Below are 22,470 nucleotides of genomic sequence, written 5' to 3' on the forward strand. Positions count from 1 at the left end.
CTCTTTGGGCTTATGCCATTCTCTTGCCTCAGCCTACCAAGTAGCTGAGACTACAGGTGCCCACCACAACGCCCGGCTTTTTTTTTGTTGTTGTTGCCGTTGTCATTGTTGTTTAGCAGGCCTGGCCGGGCTTGAACCTGCCAGCCTCAGTGTAGGTGTGTGTACAGGCGCCCAGCCATAATCACTCTAATTTTAATGCCTGTATCTGAGTCTTTGGGATGGAGGATAGTTCAGAGTAGCTCAAAGTACTGGGTCTGAAATCCAAAGTACTTTGCTTCCTATCACATTACTGCTTTCTTTTTGCTAACAGCTAGGGGCAGGTAAGCAGTGGGATAAGCCCTTTCCTCATGTGCATTGTGAATTAACGGCATATAGTGTACAAAAATAACACCCGAACCACTTAAGAGCTCAATAATAATAATGATAGCTAGTGGTTATGAATATGACGATAACAGTAGGCTGGGCACAGTGGTTCACACCTGTAATCCTAGCACTCTGGGAAGCTGAGGCATGAGGATTGCTGGACCTTAGTAGTTCAGACCAGCCCGAGCAAGAGTGAGACCCTATCTCTACTAAAACATAGAAAAACTAGCCAGGCCTTGTGGCGGGGGCCTGTAGTCTCAGCTACTCTGGGTGTTATGCCTAGGAGTTCTACAAAGACTACACTGCCAAACAAGCCAAATTCACAACAGAGCCCTTTTATTGAAAAGTGGGCTGGCAACTGCCTCAGTGTCCAACCATGGGGTTTCTGAGAGCAGTCCCAAGTGCTTAAGGGGTCAGGTTTTTAAAGCTTAGCCTGCATCCTGGTTGGCATGCAGGCTGTCCAGGTGCATTCGGGTGGAGGTAGCAAGCAAGCATTGTACAGAAGCAGAATTTTGCTGTTAGACATACGTTATACATCTTTGTTTTAATATTTTCCCATACATCTTAGTTCCAGTACTTTTCCTCCATACATCTTTGTCTCAGTATTCTCTCTACCTGGTATTGTCTAAAGGTCAGTCCAGGCACAGTGGCCTCATTTCCCAAGCCCAGGAGTTAGTCAAGCAAGAAGTGAGTACTTTCCCATTTATCTTGGTAGTAAACCAGACTTACTCCATTTTGTTGAGGGCTTGCAGCCCAGGAATTTGTCAGGAGTTAACTGGTATTTTTCCATTATAGCCTAGGCCTACCAAGGGAGACTGAGGCAAGAGGACTGCTTGATCCCAGGAGTTTGAACTTGCTGTGAGCAAGGATACTACAGCACTCTACCCCTGCGACAGAGACTCTGTCTCAAAAAAAAAAGAAATAACAGTTTAGACATTTAGAACACTGTAAGCAAATAAAGGGGAAGGTACTTGGAAAAGACATGCATAAAGGCGATCAGGCCTAGATACCTGGAGAACTCAGGTGAGGAGCCGAGCCCTCTCCTTAAGCCCCGCCCCCTAGGACTCCGCCCCCGAGCTTGGGCCACTACCCTAGCCACACGCTCCTGGAAGCCCTGTGCTAGAAGACCTGTCGTGCGCGTGACGGCCGCGCGTGACGCAATGGGGGGGAAGGGTGGGTCTAGGAAGCAGGATGCGCCGGGATAGGGTAGGAGGTTCGCGCGGTAGGGGCGGGTCAGGTCAGGGGGTGGGGTTTAGAAGGAGAGGGTCCTTGCGCAGAGCTTCCGCGTGCGTTTGTCTGGCGGGCGAGAGCGCGCGGCGGGGGCGTGCCCGGAGGGCGGGGCGGGGCCAACGGGGGGGAGGTGAGGTGCGCGGCCTAACCGCGGCGGCGACGTCCGCGGCAGTCGTGTTGGCGAGCTCCGCTGCTGCAGGTCCCGCGGCGGCGCCTGCAAGGGACCCGGGTCATTGCCCGAGGCGGACGGCACGCGGCGGGCGGCGCTCGGCGATGGTGGGCGTCTCTGGAGCGGCCGCCTTCCAGCGTAAGCGGGGCGGGAAGGCGGGCGGCAGAGGGGGGCGTGTGAGGGGCCTGCAGTTCCACTGGCGAGAAGCTCCCAAGAGGCGTCCAGCGCGAAGCCGGGTTGGGGAAACTGAGGCCCAAAGCAGGGTGGCAGATCCAAGGTCACGCCGTGGGCCAGGCCTTCCCGGGCTCCCGAAGCCACTCTTGCGCTTCTTGCGCCGCCCGGAGGGCTCGGGTCTCCCTGTGTGAGAAACTGTGGGGATCGCGGCCTCGTAGCCCAGGCGAGGCCGGCGTCGATCGGACTTGCTCGCGGCCAAGTATTGTTTTGTTCTCCTGGTGCTGGGGCCACAAGGGAAATAATTACACCCGCCCGATTTTGAGGGTGTGTGGTAAGATGTTGGAGGAGGCAAGGATGGCGGTTCGAAGGGGCCTGTTGAGCGTCGGCTCCCGGTTCGGACTTCTGGATTCACATCCCAGCTCCCTTGCTTACAAGTTGTGACCTTGTCACTCATGGAGCCTCAGTTCCCCCATCTGAAAAATGGGAGTATGCTTAGCGTTCCTACCCACCCCCAGGATTCTTGGGTTTAGTGAGGCCAGTAGAACGCGGCGCAGACAGTCGCACATACTCAAGCGTGAAAACTGTCATTGTAATTGCGGTTTATTACGCTTAGCTAAAGTGCGCCTGGCTCAGGAGAAGTCCGAGGTTGGGCGCTGGTTATGTGTTGGCCTTATTTTGTCGTTTTAGTCTTGCCCTGTGATCCTGTTGTTATTCTTATCTCCATTTTACCCATTCCAGCATTTATCTAGTGTTCCTTCTAGATTGGTGCGACCCTTGGGGGAGGGGTTGCATTTCTTAATAAAACAAAATTTTAATTGCCTTTCGTTGCAGTAGTAATAATACCCAACATTTTTTGAACACTAGGCATTTTGCATTTAATATTTGTTAAGTCATGTATTAAGTAAAAAAAAACCATTTTAGGCCTTGGGAATATAGCAACAAACAAGATAGACCAAACTTGAGCTTTGAATTTATCTAGGAGAAGAGAGGGAGGCAGTAAATGAGTATACAGATAAATTTGTCTTGCATGTTTTCTTTTTTTTTAAACAATTTTTTTTTTTTTTTTTTTTTGCAGTTTTTGGCCGGGGCCGGGTTTGAACCCGCCATCTCTGGCATATGGGACCCGTGCCCTACTCCATTGAGCCACAGGCGCCACCCTTTTTTTTTTTTTTTAAACAATTGTAACCAAAATTTTAATCTGAAGGATTCTCACAAGACATTACAAATGACAGCATCAAAAAAAAAAAAAAATCATCTTGGCTCTGCGCCTGTGGCTCAAGCAGCTAAGGTGCCAGCCACATACACCTGAGCTGGAGGGTTCGAATCCAGCCCGCCCGCCAAACAACAATGACAGCTGCAACCAAAAAATAGCCAGGTGTTGAGGCGGGCCCCTGTAGTCCCAGCTGCTTGGGAGGCAGAGGTGGGAGAATCACTTGAACCCAGGAGTTGGAGGTTGCTGTGAGCTGTGATGCCATAGCACTCTACCCAGGGTGACAGCTTGAGGCTCTCTCAAAAAACAAAACAAAACAAAACAAAATCTTGCACAGTAACTCAAAGTTTGGCTCTACAATGTACCCTTTAAACAGGCGGGATCTTGCATGTTTTCTCTTGGTGACAGTCTGACTAAGGTATCTGAGTGTGCCTGTTTTGCAGAGGATGAAACTGAGAGGAAAAAGGGAACACTGTGTTCTAGCCTCAGGGTTGATGTTTTCAGCATGTAAAAGGAAGCTTTTAAAACACAGCCCCTCTCTCTCTCTTTTTTTTTTTTGAGACAGAGTCTCATTTTATCGCCCTCAGTAGAGTGGTGTGACATCACAGCTCATAGCAACCTCCAGCTCTTGAGCTTAGGCGATTCTCTTGCCTCAGCCTCTTGAGTAGTTGGGACTACAGGCGCCTGCCACAAGGCCCAGCTAGTTTTTTGTTGCAGTTTGGCCGGGGCCAGGTTCGAACCCGCCACCCTCAGTATATGGGGGCCGGCGCCCTACGCAGCCTCTCTCTTTTTTTTTTTTTTGCAGTTTTTGGCCGGGGCTGGGTTTGAACTTGCCACCTCTGGCATATGGGGCTGGCGCCCTATTCCTTTGAGCCACAGGCGCCACCCACACAGCCTCTCTTTTTATCTTTTTTTTTTTTTTTTTTTTGCAGTTTTTGGCTGGGTGGGGCTGGGTTTGAACCCACTACTTCCGGCATATGGGGCGGGTGCTTTACTCCTTTGAGCCACAGGCGCTGCCCTAAAATTCTTTTTTTTTTTTTTAGAGACACATTCTAACTCTATGCCCTTAGTAGAGTGCTGTACCATCACAGCTCACAGCAACCTCCAACTCTTGGGCTTAAGATTCTCTTGCCTCAGCCTTCCAAGTAGCTGGGACTACAGGTGCCCGCCACAACGCCTGGCTATTTTTTGGGTTGCATTTGTCGTTGTTTAGCAGGCCCAGGCCAGGCTCGAACCTGCCAGCCTTGGTGTATGTGGGAGCTGCCCTACTTGCTGAGCTACAGGCGCCAAGCCATCTTTTAAAAAAATTTTTTTTTTTTTTTTTTTGAGACAGACTCAAGCTGTTGCCCTGGGTAGAATGCCGTGGCATCACAGCTCACAGCAACTTCAAACTCCTGGGCTCGAGTGATTCTCTTGCCTCAGCCTCCCACGTAGCTAGGACTACAGGCGCCTGCCACACTGCCCGGCTATTTTTTGGTTGTAGTTGTCATTATTGTTTGGCAGGCCGGGCTGAATTCGAACCTGCCGGCTCTGCTCTATGTGGCTGGTGCCTTAGCCGCTTTGAGCTACAGGCATCGAGACAAAACAATTTTAAGAATTACTTGTTTGGGGGCCAGGAACAACTAAAGGGGGAGACAGAGGTGACACTATTTTTTTTTTTTTTTGAGACAGACTCACTTTGTCACCCTTGGTAGAGTGCCTTGGCGTCATAGCTCACCTCAAACTCACGGGCTGCAGCAATTCTCTTGCCTCATCTCTCAAGTAGCTGGGACTGCAGGTACCTGCCACAATACCTAGCTATTTTTAGAGACGGGGTCTTGTTCTTGCTCTTGCTCAGGCTTGTCTTGAATCCATGAGCTCAGGCAGTCCACCCGCCTTAGCCTCCCAGAGTGTTAGGATTACAGGCATTGGGCACTGTGCCCAGACTGAGACAAAGTCTTACTCTTACCCTGGGTAGAGTACCGTGGTGTCATAGCTTACAGCAACCTCTAACTCCTGGGTTCCAGCTATCCTCTTGCCTCAGCCTCTCAAGGAGCTGGGAGTACAGGTGCCCACCACAATGTCTGGCTAGTTTTTCTATTTTTAGTTGTGATGGGGTCTCGTTTTTGCTCAGCCTGTTCTCCAACTCCTGAGCTCAAGCAATCCACCTGCCTCACGCTCCTAGAGTGCTGGGATTACAGGCGTGAGCCACCATGCCCCTGCCTGAGGTGACACTTTTGGTCTAACAAAGATGCACACAACTTCTCAGTAAAATGAAAGGCCTTTTTTCTGAACTAATTTTTTTTTTCTTTTGAGACAAAGTCTTGCTTATTTGCCCAGGCTGAAGTACAGTGGTGTCATTATAGCTCCCTACAACCTGCAAATGTCTAGGCTCAAACAATCCTGCTTCGGCCGCCTGAATAGCCGGGACTAAAGGCTCATACCACAAGGCCCAGCTAATCTTTCTAGTTTTTGTAGAGAGGGTTCTCCCTGTGTTGTCCAGGCTGGCCTCCAACTCCTGGCCTTAAGCAGTCTTCTCACCCTGTCCTCCCAAAGTGCTGGAATTACAGTGTAAGCCACTAAGCTTGGCCTGCCTAATGTTTTGAACTGAAGTGCTGGGGAGAGAGAATGTAGAAGCTCAGTGCTAAGACTAGTGCTCCTGAACCAGAGTTCTTAGAGAAGTAGTCTAGAACTGTGACCTCATTTTTTTCTTTTTTTTTTGAGACAGAGCTTCAAACTGTCGCCATGGGTAGAATGCCAGTGGCATCACAGCTCACAGCAACTCCAACTCCTGGGCTCAAGTGATTCTCTTGCCCCCGCCTCCCAAGTAACTGGGACTACAGGCACCCGCCACAAAGCCTGGCTATTTTTTGGTTGCAGCCATTATTGTTGTTCGGCATCCTGGGCTGGGTTCGAACCTGCCAGCTCAGGTGTATGTGGCTGGTGCCTTAGCCCCTTGAGCCACAGGCGCCGAGCCTAACCTCATAATTTTAGTGTTCATTCCATCAGTAAACAGAGTTGAGTATGCACACATGTTATATAAAGGTTTGTTTTAAATGACTTTGACTCTGTATTTTGTACATTTTATATCATATAAAAATAGACATTTTACAGAAGGATGAGCTAAAATAAATATGAGGAGAAGTTCCAATATTGTCTTTCCACACTTCAATGGTAGATAGGAAGTATGCTTCCTGGGGTGGAGATGATTGATTTTATAGTGGAAGCTTCCCCTCAACCCATTAGGCCTGTTACACTGGAAAAATCTAACTTATTCAATAGAAGTGAAATGTAATGGTTTAGACTGAAATTCAAAACTTTTTTTTTTGTAGAGACAATCTCACTTTATGGCCCTCGGTAGAGTACTATGGCATCACACAGCTCACAGCAACATCTAACCCCTGGGCTTATGCAGTTCTCTTGCCTCAGCCTCCCGAGTAGCTGGGACTACAGGCACCCGCCACAACGCCCGGCTATTTTTTTGTTGTTGTTGCAGTTTGGCCGGGGCCGGGTTTGAACCCGCCACTCTCGGTATATGGGGCCGTCGCCTTGCCGACTGAGCCATAGGCGCCGCCCCGAAATTCAAAACTTTTGAAAAAAATATTTTTTTTCTGTTGAAATAGAGTTCTACCCTTGTGCCCTGAGCAGAGTGCAATAGTGTTGTAGCTCACTGCAACCTCAGACTCGGGCTATGGGCATCCTGCTGCCTCAGCCTCCAAAGCCACTGGGATTACAGGCACTTGCCATGGCACCCAGCTGGGTTTTTTCATTTTTTTCATGAGTCGGGGTCTCACTCACACTCAGACAAGCCTCAACTCCTAAACTCAAGCAGTCTTCCCACCTCAGCCTCCCACAGTGCTGGGATTTACAGGCGTGAGCCACTGCGCCCAAAACTTTTGAAATTTAATTCTGGAGTTGTGTCTAAGTTGAAATCCTGGGGTACCAGTCCTTATAAACTTTGAGACTTTGAGAATGTTACTTAACCTTTCTGTGTATTTCATCTTCCTCATCTGAAAAACCAAGATGATGAGAGTTCCTACTTCATTTGCAATTTTATTGTGATGATTAATATGTTAATGTACATAAAGTATATAAACAGTGCTTGACACTCTGTTTTAGGTCTGAGGATACAAAGGTGCCTTAGAATCTCACAGTCTACTAGAGGCCCTGTACCGGTAAATAGGTAAAGGATATGGTTTAAGCATAAGGTTTTTGGGAATGCATAAGAGGCAAAACTAATTGTTCTTTGAGGGTCTAAGGACCAGATAAGAGGCGACATTTGAACCAGGCCTTAAAGAAGGAAAGGGGCTTTTTCCAGGTGGAGGAGGGGTGAACTTTACTGACTGAGGATAGAGAATGGAAATTTTGAGACTTTTGTGGGCTTAGTGAGTAGTTCTAGACCTACAGGAAAACTGATAGAAGCTTGTATACCTTGTTAATAGTTTTTTGTTTTGTTTTTTTAAGAGACAGAGTTTCAGTTTGTTGCCCTCGGTAGAGTGCTGTGACATCACAGCTCACAGCAACCTCCAGCTCTTGGGCTTAGGTGATTCTCTTGCCTCAGCCTCCCAAGTAGCTGGGACTACAGGTGCCCACCACAATGCCTGGCTGTTTTTTGTTGCAGTTTGGCCAGGCTAGGTTTGAACCCACCACCCTTGGTATATGGGGCTGGCGCCCTACTCACCAAGCCACAGGTGCCACTCAATACCTTGTTAATAGAAAAACAGTGAATTCTGCCTAGAGTTGTGCCAGGCAAGGGCCAGATGGCAAGGAAACCTGTTCATGACTTTCCACAGCCACAACTCTTTCCTCTCTCTGGCACTTACCTCATTCTGCCTACTTAGTTATCTAAGAATATAAATTTCTAGACTATAAACTCTTTAAGGGTTTTAATGCTACAGGTATTTGCATTTTTGTAATTTTATTTTGCCTAGTAAGGTGAGTTGGAAGTTCTTAAGTGTGAGGAAAGGTGGCTCAGTGCCCATAGCTCAGTGGTTAGGGCATGGGCCACATACACTGGGGCTGGCAGGTTGGAACCCAGCCTGTGCCTGTTAAAGAGAACACTGACAACAACACCAAAAAAATAGCCGGGCGTTGTGGCGGGCTCCTATAGTCCTAGCTACTTGGGAGGCTGAGACAAGAGAATTGCTTGAGCTAAAGAGTTTGAGTTTGCGGTGAGCTGTGGTGCCACAGATCTCTATCCAGGGTGACAAAGTAAGACTGTCTCAAAAAAAAAAAAAAGTATGGGGAAAAGTATATAAATCACTGGACCTTCAAGAAAGTCTAACCAGTTAACAAGTAAATGGTAGGGTGGCGCCTGTGGCTCACTTGGTAAGGCGCCGGCCCCATATACTGAGGGTGGCAGGTTCAAACCCGGCCCCGGCTGAACTGCAACCAAAAAATAGCTGGGCGTTGTGGCGGGCGCCTGTAGTCCCAGCTACTCGGGAGGCTGAGGCAAGAGAATCGCTTAAGCCCAGGAGTTGGAGGTTGCTGTGTGATGCCATGGCACTCTACCAAGGGCCATAAAGTGAGACTCTGTCTCTACAAAAAAAAAAAAAAAAACAAGTAAATGATAATGAACCATATTTACTAGTGAAAACTTGGTTACAAATATATTATAATAGATAGGCACTGTATATTACTGTTCAAAAGAGTGAGAATTTATGTCACGTTCTATAACCCTTTCTTTTTTTTTTTTCCCTGAGATAGTATCTCACTCAGTTGCCCTGGGTAGAGTGCCTTGCCATCATAGCTCATAGCAATCTCAAACTCTTGGGCTCTTGGGCTCAAGTGATCCCCTTGCCTCAGCCTCCCTTAGTAGCTGGGACTACAGGTGGCTGCCATAATGCCCTGCTAATTTTTCTCCCTAACTATTTTTTGTTTTTTTTTGAGATGGAGTCTCAAGCTAACACACTGGGTAAAGTGCCGTGGTGTCATAGTTCACAGCGACTTCCAACTTGGGTTTAAGCGATCCTCCTGCCTCAGTTTTTCTATTTTTAGTAGAGTTAGGGTCTTGCTTTTGCTCAGGCTAGTCTTGAAGTCATGAGCTCAAGCTGTCCACCCACCTCGGCCTCCCAGAGTGCTAGGATTACAGGCATGAGCCATGGTGCCTGGCCCATCATAACCCCCCCCCCTTTTTTTTTTTGGGACAGAGTCTCACTATGTCACCCTTGGTAGAGTGCTATGGCATTACAGCTCACAGCAACCTCAAACTCTGGGACTTAAGCGATTCTCTTGCCTCAGGCTCCCGAGTAGCTGGGACTACAGGTACCCGCCACAATGCCCAGCTATTTTTTAGTTGTAGTTGTCATTTAGCAGGCCCGGGCTGGGTTCAAACCCGCCAGCCCCAGTTTATGTGGCCAGCACCCTAACCACTGAACTGTGGGCACTGAGCCACTAACCCTTTCTTTATATGGCACATACCTAGTAGAAATACAGAAGAGATAGGTAAGTATACCGGAAAGACTTCTCTGAGGTCGAATAGATACCTTCCTTCTGCTCCTCTAGCTCTATCCTTTCTCACCCTGTTTATTCTCTGCCCTGGGAAGCTGAGTTACCTACATGGACTACATCAATGGGCTTCTGTCCCTTCCAAAGTTATGAAATTTATTTCCCTTCTCCCTTTCAAGGGATGTTGCCCTTAGTTGACTGTGTCTTGTGACTGACAATTGACTTATGATAGAAGATCACTGCTCCTCTAACGGTGGTCCTCTCTACATAATTCCCTCCATATAGGTTTGAAAAGTGTTTTTTCCCTTTGTTCTTCTAGGCTAGAGGTGCTCTCTCATTAGCCCTTGTGTTTCACAGTTATCCCTTGGAATTTTTTTTTTTTTGAGACAGGTTCACTATGTCACCCTAGGTAGAGTGCTGTGGCACCACAGCTCACAGCAACCTCAAACTCTTGGGCTCAAGCGATTCTCCTGCCTCTGCCTCCCAAGTAGCTGGGACTACAGGCACCCGCCTCAACACGTGGCGTCATAGCTCGCTGCAATCTCACACTTAGGTTGTGGGCATCCTGCTGCCTCAGCCTCCCACAGTACTGGGATTACAGGCAAGAGACACCACGCCCAGCCTTCCTATTTTTTGGTTGTAGTTGTCATTGTTATTTGGCAGGCCTGAGCTGGGTTCGAACCTGCCAGGTCCAGTGTAAGTGGCTGGTGTCTTAGCCACTGAGCTGCAGGCACCCAGCCTGAATTCCCCTTTTTTTTTTTTTTTTTTTTTTTTTGAGACAGAGCCTCAAGCTGTCGCCCTAGGTGAGCGCTATTGCATCACAGCTCACAGAAACCTTCAACTCCTGGGCTCAAGCGATTCTCCTGCCTCTGCCTCCCAAGAAGCTGGGATTACAGGCGCCCGCTACAACGCCTGGCTATTTTTTGGTTGTAGCCATCATTGTTGTTTGGTGGGTCCAGGCTGGATTCGAACCCAACAGTTCAGGTGTATGTGGCTGGTGCCTTGGCAGCTTGAGCCACAGGCACTGAGCCCTTTTTTGTTTGTTTGTTTTTTGAGACAGAGTCTCAAGCTGTTGCCCTGGGTAGGGTGCTGTGATGTCACAGCTCATAGCAACCTCCAAATCTTGGGCGTAAGCAATTTTCTTGCCTCAGCCTCCCAGGTAGCTACAGGTGCCTGCCACAACGCCCGGCTATATTTTTGTTGCAGTTGTCATTGTTGTTTTAGCTGGCCCGGGCTGGGTTCAAACCCATCAGCCTGCTACTCGGGAGGCTGAGGCAGGAGAATCGCTTAAGCCCAGGAGTTGGAGGTTGCTGTGAGCTATGTGACGTCACGGCACTCTACTGAGGGCTATAAAGTGAGACTCTATCTCTACAAAAAAAAAAAATAATAATAAAATAACCCACCAGCCTTGGTGTATGTGGCTGGCACCCTATCCACAGAGCTAAGTGTGCTGCCCCCTAGTTTAATTCTTTAAAAAAAAAAAAAAAGTCAATAGCTGGGCATTGTGGCAGGTGCCTGTAGTCCCAGCTACTCAGGAGGCTGAGGCAAGAGAATCGCGTAAGCCCAAGAGCTGGAGGTTGCTGTGAGCCGTGTGACGCCACGGCACTCTACCAAGGGCAGTAAAGTGAGACTCTGTCTCTATAAAAAATAAAAAAATAATCAAAAAAAAAAAAGTCTTTTCTAGATTTTCTGCTGGGTACTTTTTACATAGATGGATCATCTCAGAATGTAATTTTTAGAACAAATTTGAGAGAATCTTTTTGTTGCTAATGAAATTATGCCGAAAGAAGTATATTGTGCAAGGTCACACGGTTAATAGTTAATAGATTCACTGTTCCGATCTAGTTCAGTCTTGGTGTTGAGTTCATTCATCATACATTGAGGTCAGTGTTAAAAACCACTTTTTGTTTGTTTTTTACTCTTTATTTTATGGCTCTATATGTTCCAGAGCTCCCTAAAGATAACTTTATCTCTCATTGCTTTTTTCAACAATTTTCTTTTCCTAACCACTTCTTTTTTTTTTTTTTTTGAGACAGTCTTACCCTGCTGCCTCAAGCTAGAGTGCCATGGAGTCAGCCTAGCTCACAGCAACCTTACTCCTATACTCAAGGGAGCCTCCTGCCTCAACCTCCCCAGTAGATGGGACTACAGGTGCTCTCCACAATGACTGGCTAATTTTTCTATTTTTAGTAGAGATAGGGTCTTGCCTTGTTGATCTTGAATTCCTGAGCTCAACCCATCCTCCTGCTTCAGCCTCCCAAAGTGTTAGCATTAGGGGCGTGAGCCACCACCTCTTATTTTAAAAATGGCTAAGGAATTTGGATGTGATTTAAAGATAGCTATTCTATCTTATTCATGGATATCCTAAATTGGCTGTAGAGATGAATTTTAAAAAAAGGCAACAAACTTTAAACAGCTTTTACCAATTCATCCCATATGTTTCCTGATCTTAGCAGCGAAGCAGATGATTGTGGTGAACATCAAAAGCCCAAGAAATTCCCATACTTATTTTGTATTGCTCTGTAAGGACATGTCAAACACGAATCATCAAATATAGACAATGTAGTGAACCTTTACTTTGCAATGTGGCTCTTTAAGATTTGATTCTACCCTTATATATTGTATTGCTGTAATTAACCACAGAAATCACAGTACAATTCAGAATAACTCAAAGCTTGATATCCTTTTGTCTGAATTTATAGCTTTGGAGTTGGCTAGACCTTTTAATTAAATTAGCTGATGGCAACAAATATGTAATCCAGCCTCTCCAGCATCTCTAGTGAATTGTTAATACTAGCATAGGACAGCTCCCTTGACACACAGCTTTGACCTTTTCCTGTCTTAAGATGTTTCCCTTATTCCTTTGTTAATTTAGCCATCTCTATACAGAGGTCCTGTCTGCTTTTAATTTTTTGAAGTCAAGGGAACAAACATCACAGATAATTCATTTTGGCTTCGTATCCGTAGAGCTACACTAATTTTATGGCTGAGATTAAAGGTGGAATTGGCTATAATGAAGGAGAATTAGGGAAGAAGTGATAGTTTTAGCTCTTGGCATCTCCCAGCCAGCCTCTTAAGGCTTAATTTTCCCTTGAGTACTACTGGTCTGCTAGGGTTTGGGGTCTCACTAGAGCAGTGGTTCTCAACCTGCCTAATGCCGCGATGTATTTTCATTGTTACATTGACTCACAGGTTGAGAACCGCTCAGGCTGGTCTCAAACTCCTGAGCTCAGCTTCGGCCTCCCAGAGTGCGAGGATTATAGGTGTGAGCCACCGTGTCTGGCCAAACAGTGCAGTTTTGAACAATTTATATTTAGATTTTGAGTTACTTTTATAATTTGTGAAACAGTACAAGTATACCTCTGTCTACATGACAAAGTGAGACTCACTTGAGGGACTGCTAACTACCTAGTGTTTTGAAAGCTGTATGTTATTACATGAGCAATTTTGTAATACTCTCCATTTATGGTGGTTTCCTTATTTACAAGTTTGCAGAAAAAATGGTTGTATAGAAATAGAAACCATTTGATGCTTTTAATATAAAAGCTGAATAGCAACATGTCGAATGTTACATAGAGACACAAGACCCCCTTTTTTCTTTTTCTTTTTTTCTTTTTTTTTTTGTAGAGACAGAGTCTCACTGTACTGCCCTTGGGTAGAGTGCCGTGACGTCACACGGCTCACAGCAACCTCTTAACTCTTGGGCTTACGCGATTCTCTTGCCTCAGCCTCCCGAGCAGCTGGGACTACAGGTGCCCGCCACAACGCCCAGCTATCCTTTTTTCTTTTTCTTTTCTTTTTTTTTTTGTAGAGACAGAGTCTCACTGTACCGCCCTTGGTAGAGTGCTATGATGTCACACAGCTCACAGCAACCTCTAACTCTTGGGCTTACGCGATTCTCTTGCTTCAGCCTCCCGAGCAGCTGGGACTACAGGTGCCCGCCACAACGTCTGGCTATTTTTTTGTTGCAGTTTGGCCAGGGCTGGGTTTGAACCCACCACCCTTGGCATATAGGGCTGGCGCCCTACTCACTGAGCCACAGGCACTGCCCAAGACCTCCTTTTTTCATGTTTCCTTTGTTTTACACAAGTACATTTAAAAAAATCAAACAATATAGATAAAATAAAAATCTTCATTCTGGTCTCTAAGTGAAACCAAACCATTTGTCAACAACTATATTGTGGAGCTGTTAGATGCAAGGACTGTGCTAAATGCTAGAGGGCTGCCAAGGTAGGTAAGATTGACTTTTCTTGTCCTCAGAGATTTTCTTTCCAGTTTTGTTTATCCTTCTGTGTCCTAACATTCTGATAGCACTTGAAGTGAAAACATATAAACTGGGATTTCAGTTAAGTTTGGGGTCTTCTATCTTTTTCCCTTGTAAATGATGCTGGGGGTGGGGTGGGAGAGAGTTGTGTTGGGAAATAGTGAAAAGTGAGGGTTCTAGTTCAGTCAGTGGAGGCAGGGAATTTCTCATGAATGCAATTCATGCCCCACAGCCACTGAGTACTTAGCTCCAGCTGTGGACATCAACATTTGGCTTGCTGTGAGCTTTCTATAGGTGTGTAAATAATTCATGCCAACTTTGTGGCTGTTGGACTCTGGGGAATGATGTGGTAAATGAGAAGAATGCTCATAAAAAACCATAGCTATTAAGTAGTAAGTTGATATACTAAAATCAATTCTTGATTATGTGAATGTTCTTTTTTTATGGATTTTTTTTCATGGGTACTTCACCAGATTTTTTTGGATTATTTTAGCTCACTTATCCCTCTGATAATTGAGTTCAATAAATCATTTATTTGTGGGGTCATATATATATATATATATAAATTTTTTTTTTCTTTTTTTGTAGTTTTTTGCCGGGGCTGGGTTTGACCCTGCCACCTTCAGCATGTGGGGCTGGCGCCTTACTCTTTTGAGCCACAGGCACCGCCCCGGGGCCTGATATTTGTATTTTATTGGAAAGATAGCTAATTATACTAGAAGGTGTACTATAATGAATTACCATTACAGTGACTAAAAGTTATTGATTTTCTAAGATTGTCTTGATTTCAAATATTCATTTACTTTGACAAACATTTATTGAGCTCTTTGTATTAGTTGCTGGTGGATATCAAGAGAGTTCCAAGACTTTTGAGGAACTTATATGTAATCCAATAGGGGATAGACAGATTTATAGTTTTTGTACCAAATGGTAAGCACTGATTATGATGTGTAGGGAATAAAGCCCACCAAGGAGGGGCATCTGACTTAATGTGTAGGTATGCATGTATGAGTGTTTCAAAAGAGGCTTCTTAGAGAAAATGATGCCTGTCATAAACCAATCTTTTCCTTCCTTTCTATTTTTTTTTTTTTTTTTTTTTTTTTGAGACAGAGACTTACTTTCTTGCCCCTGGTAGAGTTCCGTGATGTCATAGCTCACAGCAGTCTCAAACTTTTGGGCTTAAGCGATTCCCTTGCCTCAGCCGCCCAAGTAGCTGGGACTACAGGCACTAGCCACAATGCCCAGCTATTTTCTTGTTGCAGTTGTCGTTGTTTAGCAGTCCCGGGCCGGGTTCGAACCCACCAGCCCCTATGTATGTGGCCGGTGCCCTACCCACTGAGCTACAGGCTCCGCCAGGCGGGCATTTTTTGAACTTGCTTGAACTAGTGAGTTCTGAAATGCATTTTGAGCACCTTTGTATGCACATACTGGGTACCGAGATTTTTGTTGCCATGAGGAATGCTCTAAATGTAGGAAAACAAAAGTAGTTGAACTAAAGAATCTCTGAGGTCTTTCTCACTTGTTCTTTGAATTAAATGGCAATAAATCCTGAGTGACTGTCTTTTTTGTTTTGTTTTTTTGTAGAGACCGAGTTTCACTTTATGGCTCTAGGTAGAGTGCCAAGCATCACACAGCTCACAGCAACCTCCAACTCCTGGGCTTAAGCGATTCTCTTGCCTCAGCCTCCCGAGCAGCTGGGACTACAGGTGCCCGCCACAACACCCGGCTATTTTTTTGTTGCAGTTTGGCCGGGGCCGGGTTTGAACCCGCCACCCTCGGTATATGGGGCCGGCACCCTACGGACTGAGCCACAGGTGCCGCCCCTGAGTGACTGTCATAAAATCCTTAGACTAAATTACACTGTACCCGATGTCTGACAACCTTTAAAAGTTTGTTCGCTTTGGTGGCTGTAGATGAATAGGTTAGTTGTGCAGATTGTTAGGACATGTAATGTTGGGGACAACAATTGGGTCAAATTTAGCTTATCAATCATCAACTTTCTAATTAAAGTTATTTCAATTTTTAAAAGCAATTGAAGTTCCCTAATTTTTAAAAGCATATGTTGGTTGTGGTAGTGAAATCTGTAACGTGCTATAATCAAAGCTTTTTTGATTGTAGTACATTTACATAAATGCAGATTTGGAGCTAAGTGTGAAAGGATTATTTGGGAAGATTGGCCAAGATTTATCATCAGAAATAGGAAATTAGGGCCAGATGTGGTGGCTCACTCCTAGTACTCTGGGAGGCAAAGTTGAACAGATTGCTCTGAGCTCACCCATTCCAGACGAGCCTGAGCAAGATCGAGACCCCTGTCTCTAAAAATAACCGGGCGTTGTGGTAGGCGCCTATATCCCAGCTCCTGGGGAGGCTGAGGCAAGAGAATCCCTTGAGCCCAATAGTTGGAGGTTGCTGTGAGCTATGACACCATAGCACTCTACCAAGGGTGACAAAGTGAGACACTGTCTCAAAAAAAAAAAAAAGATAGAAAATTAGGATCCCATTAGAGTTCATTGGTTTGACTTCAGTTTTTTAGCTTGGAGGCTGCTGAAGAGTTTATTGGATGAGTGTTTAGCTGTGTGTGGAGCACAAACTTGTTTCAAGGAAAGGATCTCTTTGTACATTTTTATTCACTTACCAGATCAATCCTGTTTACTTGTGAACCCTCTTCATGGTTATAGGGAAAACAGGCATCTATGCCAATTAAATATTAGAACATGACAGACTGATTCAAATCCCACAGATTAAGGGGGAAAACAAGGCTTCAGATTTTATTAAACTTACCCTGAATAATGACATTTTTGAAAGGAAACTTTTGGGGAAAGATCTGTCAGTAACAGATGGGTACATTTTTCCTTATTTAAAAAGTTAAAAAGGTCCTTTTATCTAGGTATTGCAGCTTGGTGAGAAAGGAACTTTAGACTGATTTTCTCAGCACTTGGATTCCAGTTTATAAATGACCAAAGTTGTGGCTTCAGCTGATTACTCAACCTTGAATTACGTTTTTTTTGGACATCTTACTTTGTCGCTGTGGGTAGAGTTCTGTGGCATTACAGCTCACAGCAACCTTGAGCTCTTGGGCTTAAGCAATTCTTTTGTCTCAGCCTCCAAAGTAGCTGGGACTACAGGTACCTGCCGCAAAGCCCAGCTATTTTTAGAGACGAGGTCTCGCTCTGGCTCAGGTTGGTCTCAAACCTGTGAGCTCAGGCAAGCCACCTGCCTCAGTGGATTTTATTTTAAACTTGAGGGATATATTTTTCGTTTGTGTTTCTTTTATATATCTAATAATGCTATAGTGTCTTTTGGTAACCAAGTTCTCATATCTATATGTTTATTACAGTCCTGGAAAATTCCTAACTTCTAATATATCACACCATTATTTTCATAAGCCATTGAAATATCTATAAAATATAACTTCTTAGCCCCGTGCAGTGGACCCATGCCTTTAATCCTAGCACTCTGGGAGGCCATGACAGGAGGAGCATTTGCACTTATGAGTTCAAGACTAGCCTAAGCAAGAGTGAGACCCTAACTCTATGAAAAATAGAAAAAATTAGCGAGTCTGGTAGCACATACCTGTAGTCCCAGCAACACGACAAGGTGAGGCAGAAGGATTGATGGCTTGAACTCAGGAACTTGAGGTTGCTGTGAGCTAGCCTAACATCAGGGGACTCTAGCCTAGGGCAACAGAGTGAAATTCTGTCTCAAAAAAGAAGTATAACTTTTCTTTTTTTTTTTTTTTTTTTTGGTAGAGACAGAGTCTCACTGTACCGCCTTGGGTAGAGTGCCATGACGTCACACGGCTCACAGCAACCTCTAACTCTTGGGCTTACACGATTCTCTTGCCTTAGCCTCCCAAGCAGCTGGGACTACAGGCGCCCGCCACAACGCCCAGCTGTTTTTTTGTTGCAGTTTGGCTGGGGCTGTGTTTGAACCTACCACCCTTGGCATATGGGGCCGGCGCCCTACTCACTGAGCCACAGGCATCACCCAAGAAGTATAACTTTTCAACACTGGCATAAAATCATTTGTGACCTTGTGAGTGTTTTTTGTTTTTTATTTTTAGACAGAGCCTTAAGCGGTCGCCCTGAATAGAGTGCTATGGCATCACAGCTCACAGCAACCTCCAACTCCTGGGCTCAAGCGATTCTCTTGCCTCAGCCTCTCAAGTAGCTGGGACTACTGATGCCCACCACAACGCCCAGCTATTTTTTGGTTGTAGTTGTCATTGTTGTTTGGCAGGCCCGGGCTGGATTTGAACCCGCCAGCTCTGGTGTATGTGGCTGGAGCCTTAGCTGCTTGAGCTACAGGCACCAAGCCACCTTATAAGTGTTTTAATAAACACTTTTTAGTTTACCAATATCAATTAGTCTTCCTTAATGCAGAGAAAATTCCTCTGAGGATATAAGTAGTGGTTGATTTAAAGTCTGATGGGGAGAATAAAACATTTCTCAGTTATGAAGTTTCTCAAGTATAAAACTAGAAAGTAATTTTTATTTATTTAGCTTTATCCATCTATTAAGCACATTTACTGGTGTTGATACTACCATTCCTAATATGAAATATGAAGCCCCATGTACTACTAAGGAGTAATGACCGTATTATACTAGTGTTGTCTTCCTATAAATGTTCTAAATTTTAAAGTAGTTTGGAAAGTGCTTAATGACAATTAAATCTGTAATCTGGTATTGTCACACTTTTTAACAATTTCTTTTTCTTCCTGACATTTAACTTCATGTAACAATTCTTTGACATTATTATTATAACCTCAAATTTTTGTATTTGTATTGGGGAGAAGAAGCATATTGTAGCATCCTATAAATTGAAATGGCATTGGTCTTAATCTAGGCAATAAGATGAAGATGCTGACCTGTGCTTGCTTGCTCTATAGCTAGCATTGTTCGAACAATATGTCACTATCCAGAACCAGGTGTTTTACTTTAACTACAGCTGTGCCATGTGTGGGAGCAGGTGGACGGACTGTGTCATCAGGAAGACACAGCTGGTGAGACGAAGGAGAGGAGCTGACTGATTGCTTTTCCAGCTTTCTCCAGTCACATACACCTAAGCACTGCTTTTACCTTGACAAAGATGTTGACTCTGGTCACACAATAACAGCAAAAGTGGACAAAAAAGGTGTGAATTTGGCTGCTTATGTGTGTGTTTTTGGTTTTGGTTTTTGATTGGGATTGAGAAAGATAATTTAAGCATTTTTTTTTTAGTTTAATTTTCATTTTTGTTTTTGAGGATAGAGTCAGAGACTCTTTGTCGCCCCCAGTACAGTGCTGTGGTGTCATAGCTCACAGCAACCTCAGATTCCTGGGCTCAAGTGATTCTCTTGCCTCAGCCTCCCAAGCAGCTGGGACTATACGCACCCACCACAACGCCTGGCTATTTTTAGAGGCGGGGTCTCGTTCTACCTCTAGCTCAGGCTGGTCTTGAATACACAGCTCAAGTGATCTGCCTGCCTCGGCCTCCCAGAGTGCGAGGAATGCAGGCATGAGCCACTGGGTGAAAAAGTCTTTTAGAAACCAATAGTTAAAGCCAGTAGATCACATTCAGCGATACATTACAGACAGATAGCAAAGTAGGTGAGCAGACCAGTTTAATGTGGGGAGCAACCAGTATATACATGATCTCCACTCATCTGGTATTACAAACTGAAAGGAAACTATTACAGTGTTATTTCAGAAACTGTCATACAACTGGGATACATGAAGGGAGTTGGGAATTTTGTCCTTATCCCACATAAGGTTTAACATCTTCAGTTAAGAGATATACAATGGACAGCATTTGAGAGGGTTCAAAAGATTTCCAAGTATGATTAAGAAAAAGAAATGCAGGGGGCGGCGCCTGTGGCTCAGTGAGTAGGGCACCGGCCCCATATGCCGAGGGTGGTGGGTTCAAACCCAGCCCTGGCCAAACTGCAACAAAAAAATAGCCGGGCGTTGTGGCGGGAGCCTGTAGTCCCAGCTGCTCGGGAGGCTGAGGCAGGAGAATCGCCTAAGCCCAGAAGTTGGAGGTTGCTGTGAGCTGTGTGAGGCCACGGCACTCTATCGAGGGCCATAAAGTGAGACTCTGTCTCTACAAAAAAAAAAAAGAAAAAGAAATGCAGGGCGGCGCCTGTACCTCAGTGAGCAGGGCGCCAGCACCATATACCGAGGGTGGTGGGTTCAAACCCAGCCCCGGCCAAACTGCAACAAAAAAATAGCCGGGCATTGTGGCGGGTGCCTGTAGTCCCAGCTGCTCGGGAGGCTGAGGCAGGAGAATCGCCTAAGCCCAGGAGTTGGAGGTTGCTGTGAGCTGTGTGATGCCACGGCACTCTACCGAGGGCCATAAAGTGAGACTCTGTCTCTACAAAAAAAAAAAAAAAAAGAAAAAGAAATGCAACTTGGCTTGGCGCTTATAGCTCAAGCGGCTAAGGCGCCAGCCACATACATCAGAGCTGGTGGCTTCGCATCTAGCCTGGGCCTGCCAAACAACAGTGACAACTACAAACAAAAAATAGCCAGGCGTTGTGGTGGGCTCCTGTAGTCCCAGCTCTTGGGAGGCTGAGGCAAGTGAATCGCTTAAAGCCCAGGAGTTGGAGGTTGCTGTGAGCTGTGATGCCAAGGCACTCTATCCAGGTCACTCTACCCAGGGCAACAGCTTGAGGCTCTGTCTCAAAAAAAAAAAAAGAAAGAAGTGCAACTTGAAAAGTTTACAGAACTGCCTGATGAAGAGAAAGCATAGAGGATTGATGAGTCTTTAAGGATTGTTTTGCAAAGATTGACTGTTTGAATACTTGTCTCTTTACAACTAGGCAAGAAAGGGAAGGTGGCATCAAAGTTATTTCACAATGGAAAGTAGATACACAGATACACATTGTGTATTCTAGGAACTAGCAAACAGCACCTGGGAGCTTTTTTTTTTTTTTTTTTGAGCCAGAGTCTTAAGCTATCGCCCTGGGTACAGTGCTGTGGCATCATAGCTTACAGCAACCTCCAACTCGGGCTCAAGTGATCCCCTGGCCTCAGTTTTTCTATTTTTTAGTAGAGATTGGGTTTTGGTTTTGCTTAGGCTGGTCTCAAGCTCATGAGCTTAAGCAATCCACCCAACTTGGCCTTCCAGAGGGCTAAGACCACCACAGCCAAAGAAAAATCGGAATTTTCTTTCTTTCTTTCTTTCTTTTTTTTTTGGAGACAGTTTTATTATGTCGCCCTGGGTAGAGTGCTGTAGCCTCACAGCTCACAGCAACCGCCAATTCCTGGACTTAGGCGTTTCTCTTGCCTAAGCCTCCCGAGTAGCTGGGACCACAGGTGCACATCCGGAACCCCCGGCTATTTTTTGTTGCAGTGTTGCCAGGGCTGTGTTTGAACATGCTACCTTTGGTATATGGGGCTGGTGCCCTACTCAGTGAGCTACAGGCGCTGCCCCTCACCCTATATATCTGAAGCCATATTTCCATATGAAGGGAACTGTTCTATGACAACCACTCTGAGAAGAGTTTAGCAAGAGTTAGTTTGTAGTTGGAAGCCCTAAGTTCTCCTAGTTCTTTGTCTTACTCATCTGGCTTGCATTGCAATATTCAGGGTAAGTGTTGGGCCACATAGTTAAGTGAGTGCAGGTGTACAATTGCTTGATAGGATAAGCAGATCTCTACATCTGTTATTATCTGGGTTTGTGATCATTCCAGTGTTTCCTGATTTTATAGGATGAGTTGGCAATAAGTAGCTTTTGTTCTGGTTCTTAGCTGCATTACAAGACAAGATTATGGGTTTTTTTGTTTGTTTGTTTTGTTTTGTGTTTGGGATAGAGTCTCACTAACTTGCCCGGGCTAGAGTGCTGTGTCATCATTCTGTGCTAGCTTACAGCAACCTCAGCCTCCTGGGCTCAAGCCTCAGCCTCCTTAGTAGCTGGGTCTACAGGCACTTGTCACAATGCCTCGCTAATTTTTCTTTTTCTTTTCTTCCTTCCTTTCTTTCTTTTTCTATTTTGAGACAGAGACTTAACTCTGTTGCCCTGGGTAGAATTCTGTGGTGTCATCACGGGCTGCTCAGTAGCTGGGGTTACAGGTGCCCACCACCAGGTGCTTGGCTACTTATTCTGTTTTTAGTAGAGGTGGGGGGTGGTGTCTTGCTTTTGCTCAGGGAGCTCGAGCAGTCTATCCACCTTGGCCTGTCAGAGGGGTAGGATTACAGGTGTGAGCCATGTTGAGCTAACCATCTATATATATATTTATAAAGTTTGCCAAACCCAGGAACCTTTTTACAAATTATTTTTCTTTTCTTTCTTTTTTTTTTTTTTTTTGAGACAAGAGTCTCAAGTCGTTGCCCTGGGTAGAGTGCTGTAGTGTCATAGCTCATAGCAACCTCCAACTCTTGGGCTCAAGCAATCCTCTTGCATCAGTTTTACTACTTTTTTTTTTGGATACAGAGTCTCACTTTGTCACCCTCGGTAGAGTGCTGTGGCGTCACAGCTCACAGCAACCTCCAGCTCCTGGGCTTAAGGGATTCTCCTGCCTCAGGCTCCTGAGTAGCTGGGACTACAGGAGCCTGCCACAATGCCCAGCTATTTTTTAGTTGTAGTTGTCATTTAGCAGGCCCGGGCCCAGTTCAAACCCGCCAGCATTGGGTATAAGTGGCCATCTACCCACTG

The 22,470-nt window shown here is 45.4% G+C and overlaps 1 protein-coding gene across 4 annotated transcripts in view; it reads left to right on the forward strand.

Moving 5' to 3' along the window:
• Nucleotides 1–1,723: 1,723 nt before the first annotated feature.
• Nucleotides 1,724–22,470, forward strand: part of CBFA2T2 (CBFA2/RUNX1 partner transcriptional co-repressor 2) — a 135,839-nt gene continuing 115,092 nt past the window's right edge. For all 4 annotated transcript variants that reach the window (XM_053574596.1, XM_053574597.1, XM_053574598.1 and 1 more), the window contains exon 1: nucleotides 1,724–1,900. In XM_053574596.1, coding sequence (XP_053430571.1) covers nucleotides 1,867–1,900 — 34 coding nt within the window. In that variant the 5' untranslated portion in view covers nucleotides 1,724–1,866. The remainder of the gene's footprint in view (nucleotides 1,901–22,470) is intronic.

The sequence above is a fragment of the Nycticebus coucang genome, chromosome 21, assembly GCF_027406575.1.
Source record: "Nycticebus coucang isolate mNycCou1 chromosome 21, mNycCou1.pri, whole genome shotgun sequence".
NCBI classification, from domain to species: Eukaryota; Metazoa; Chordata; class Mammalia; order Primates; family Lorisidae; genus Nycticebus; species Nycticebus coucang.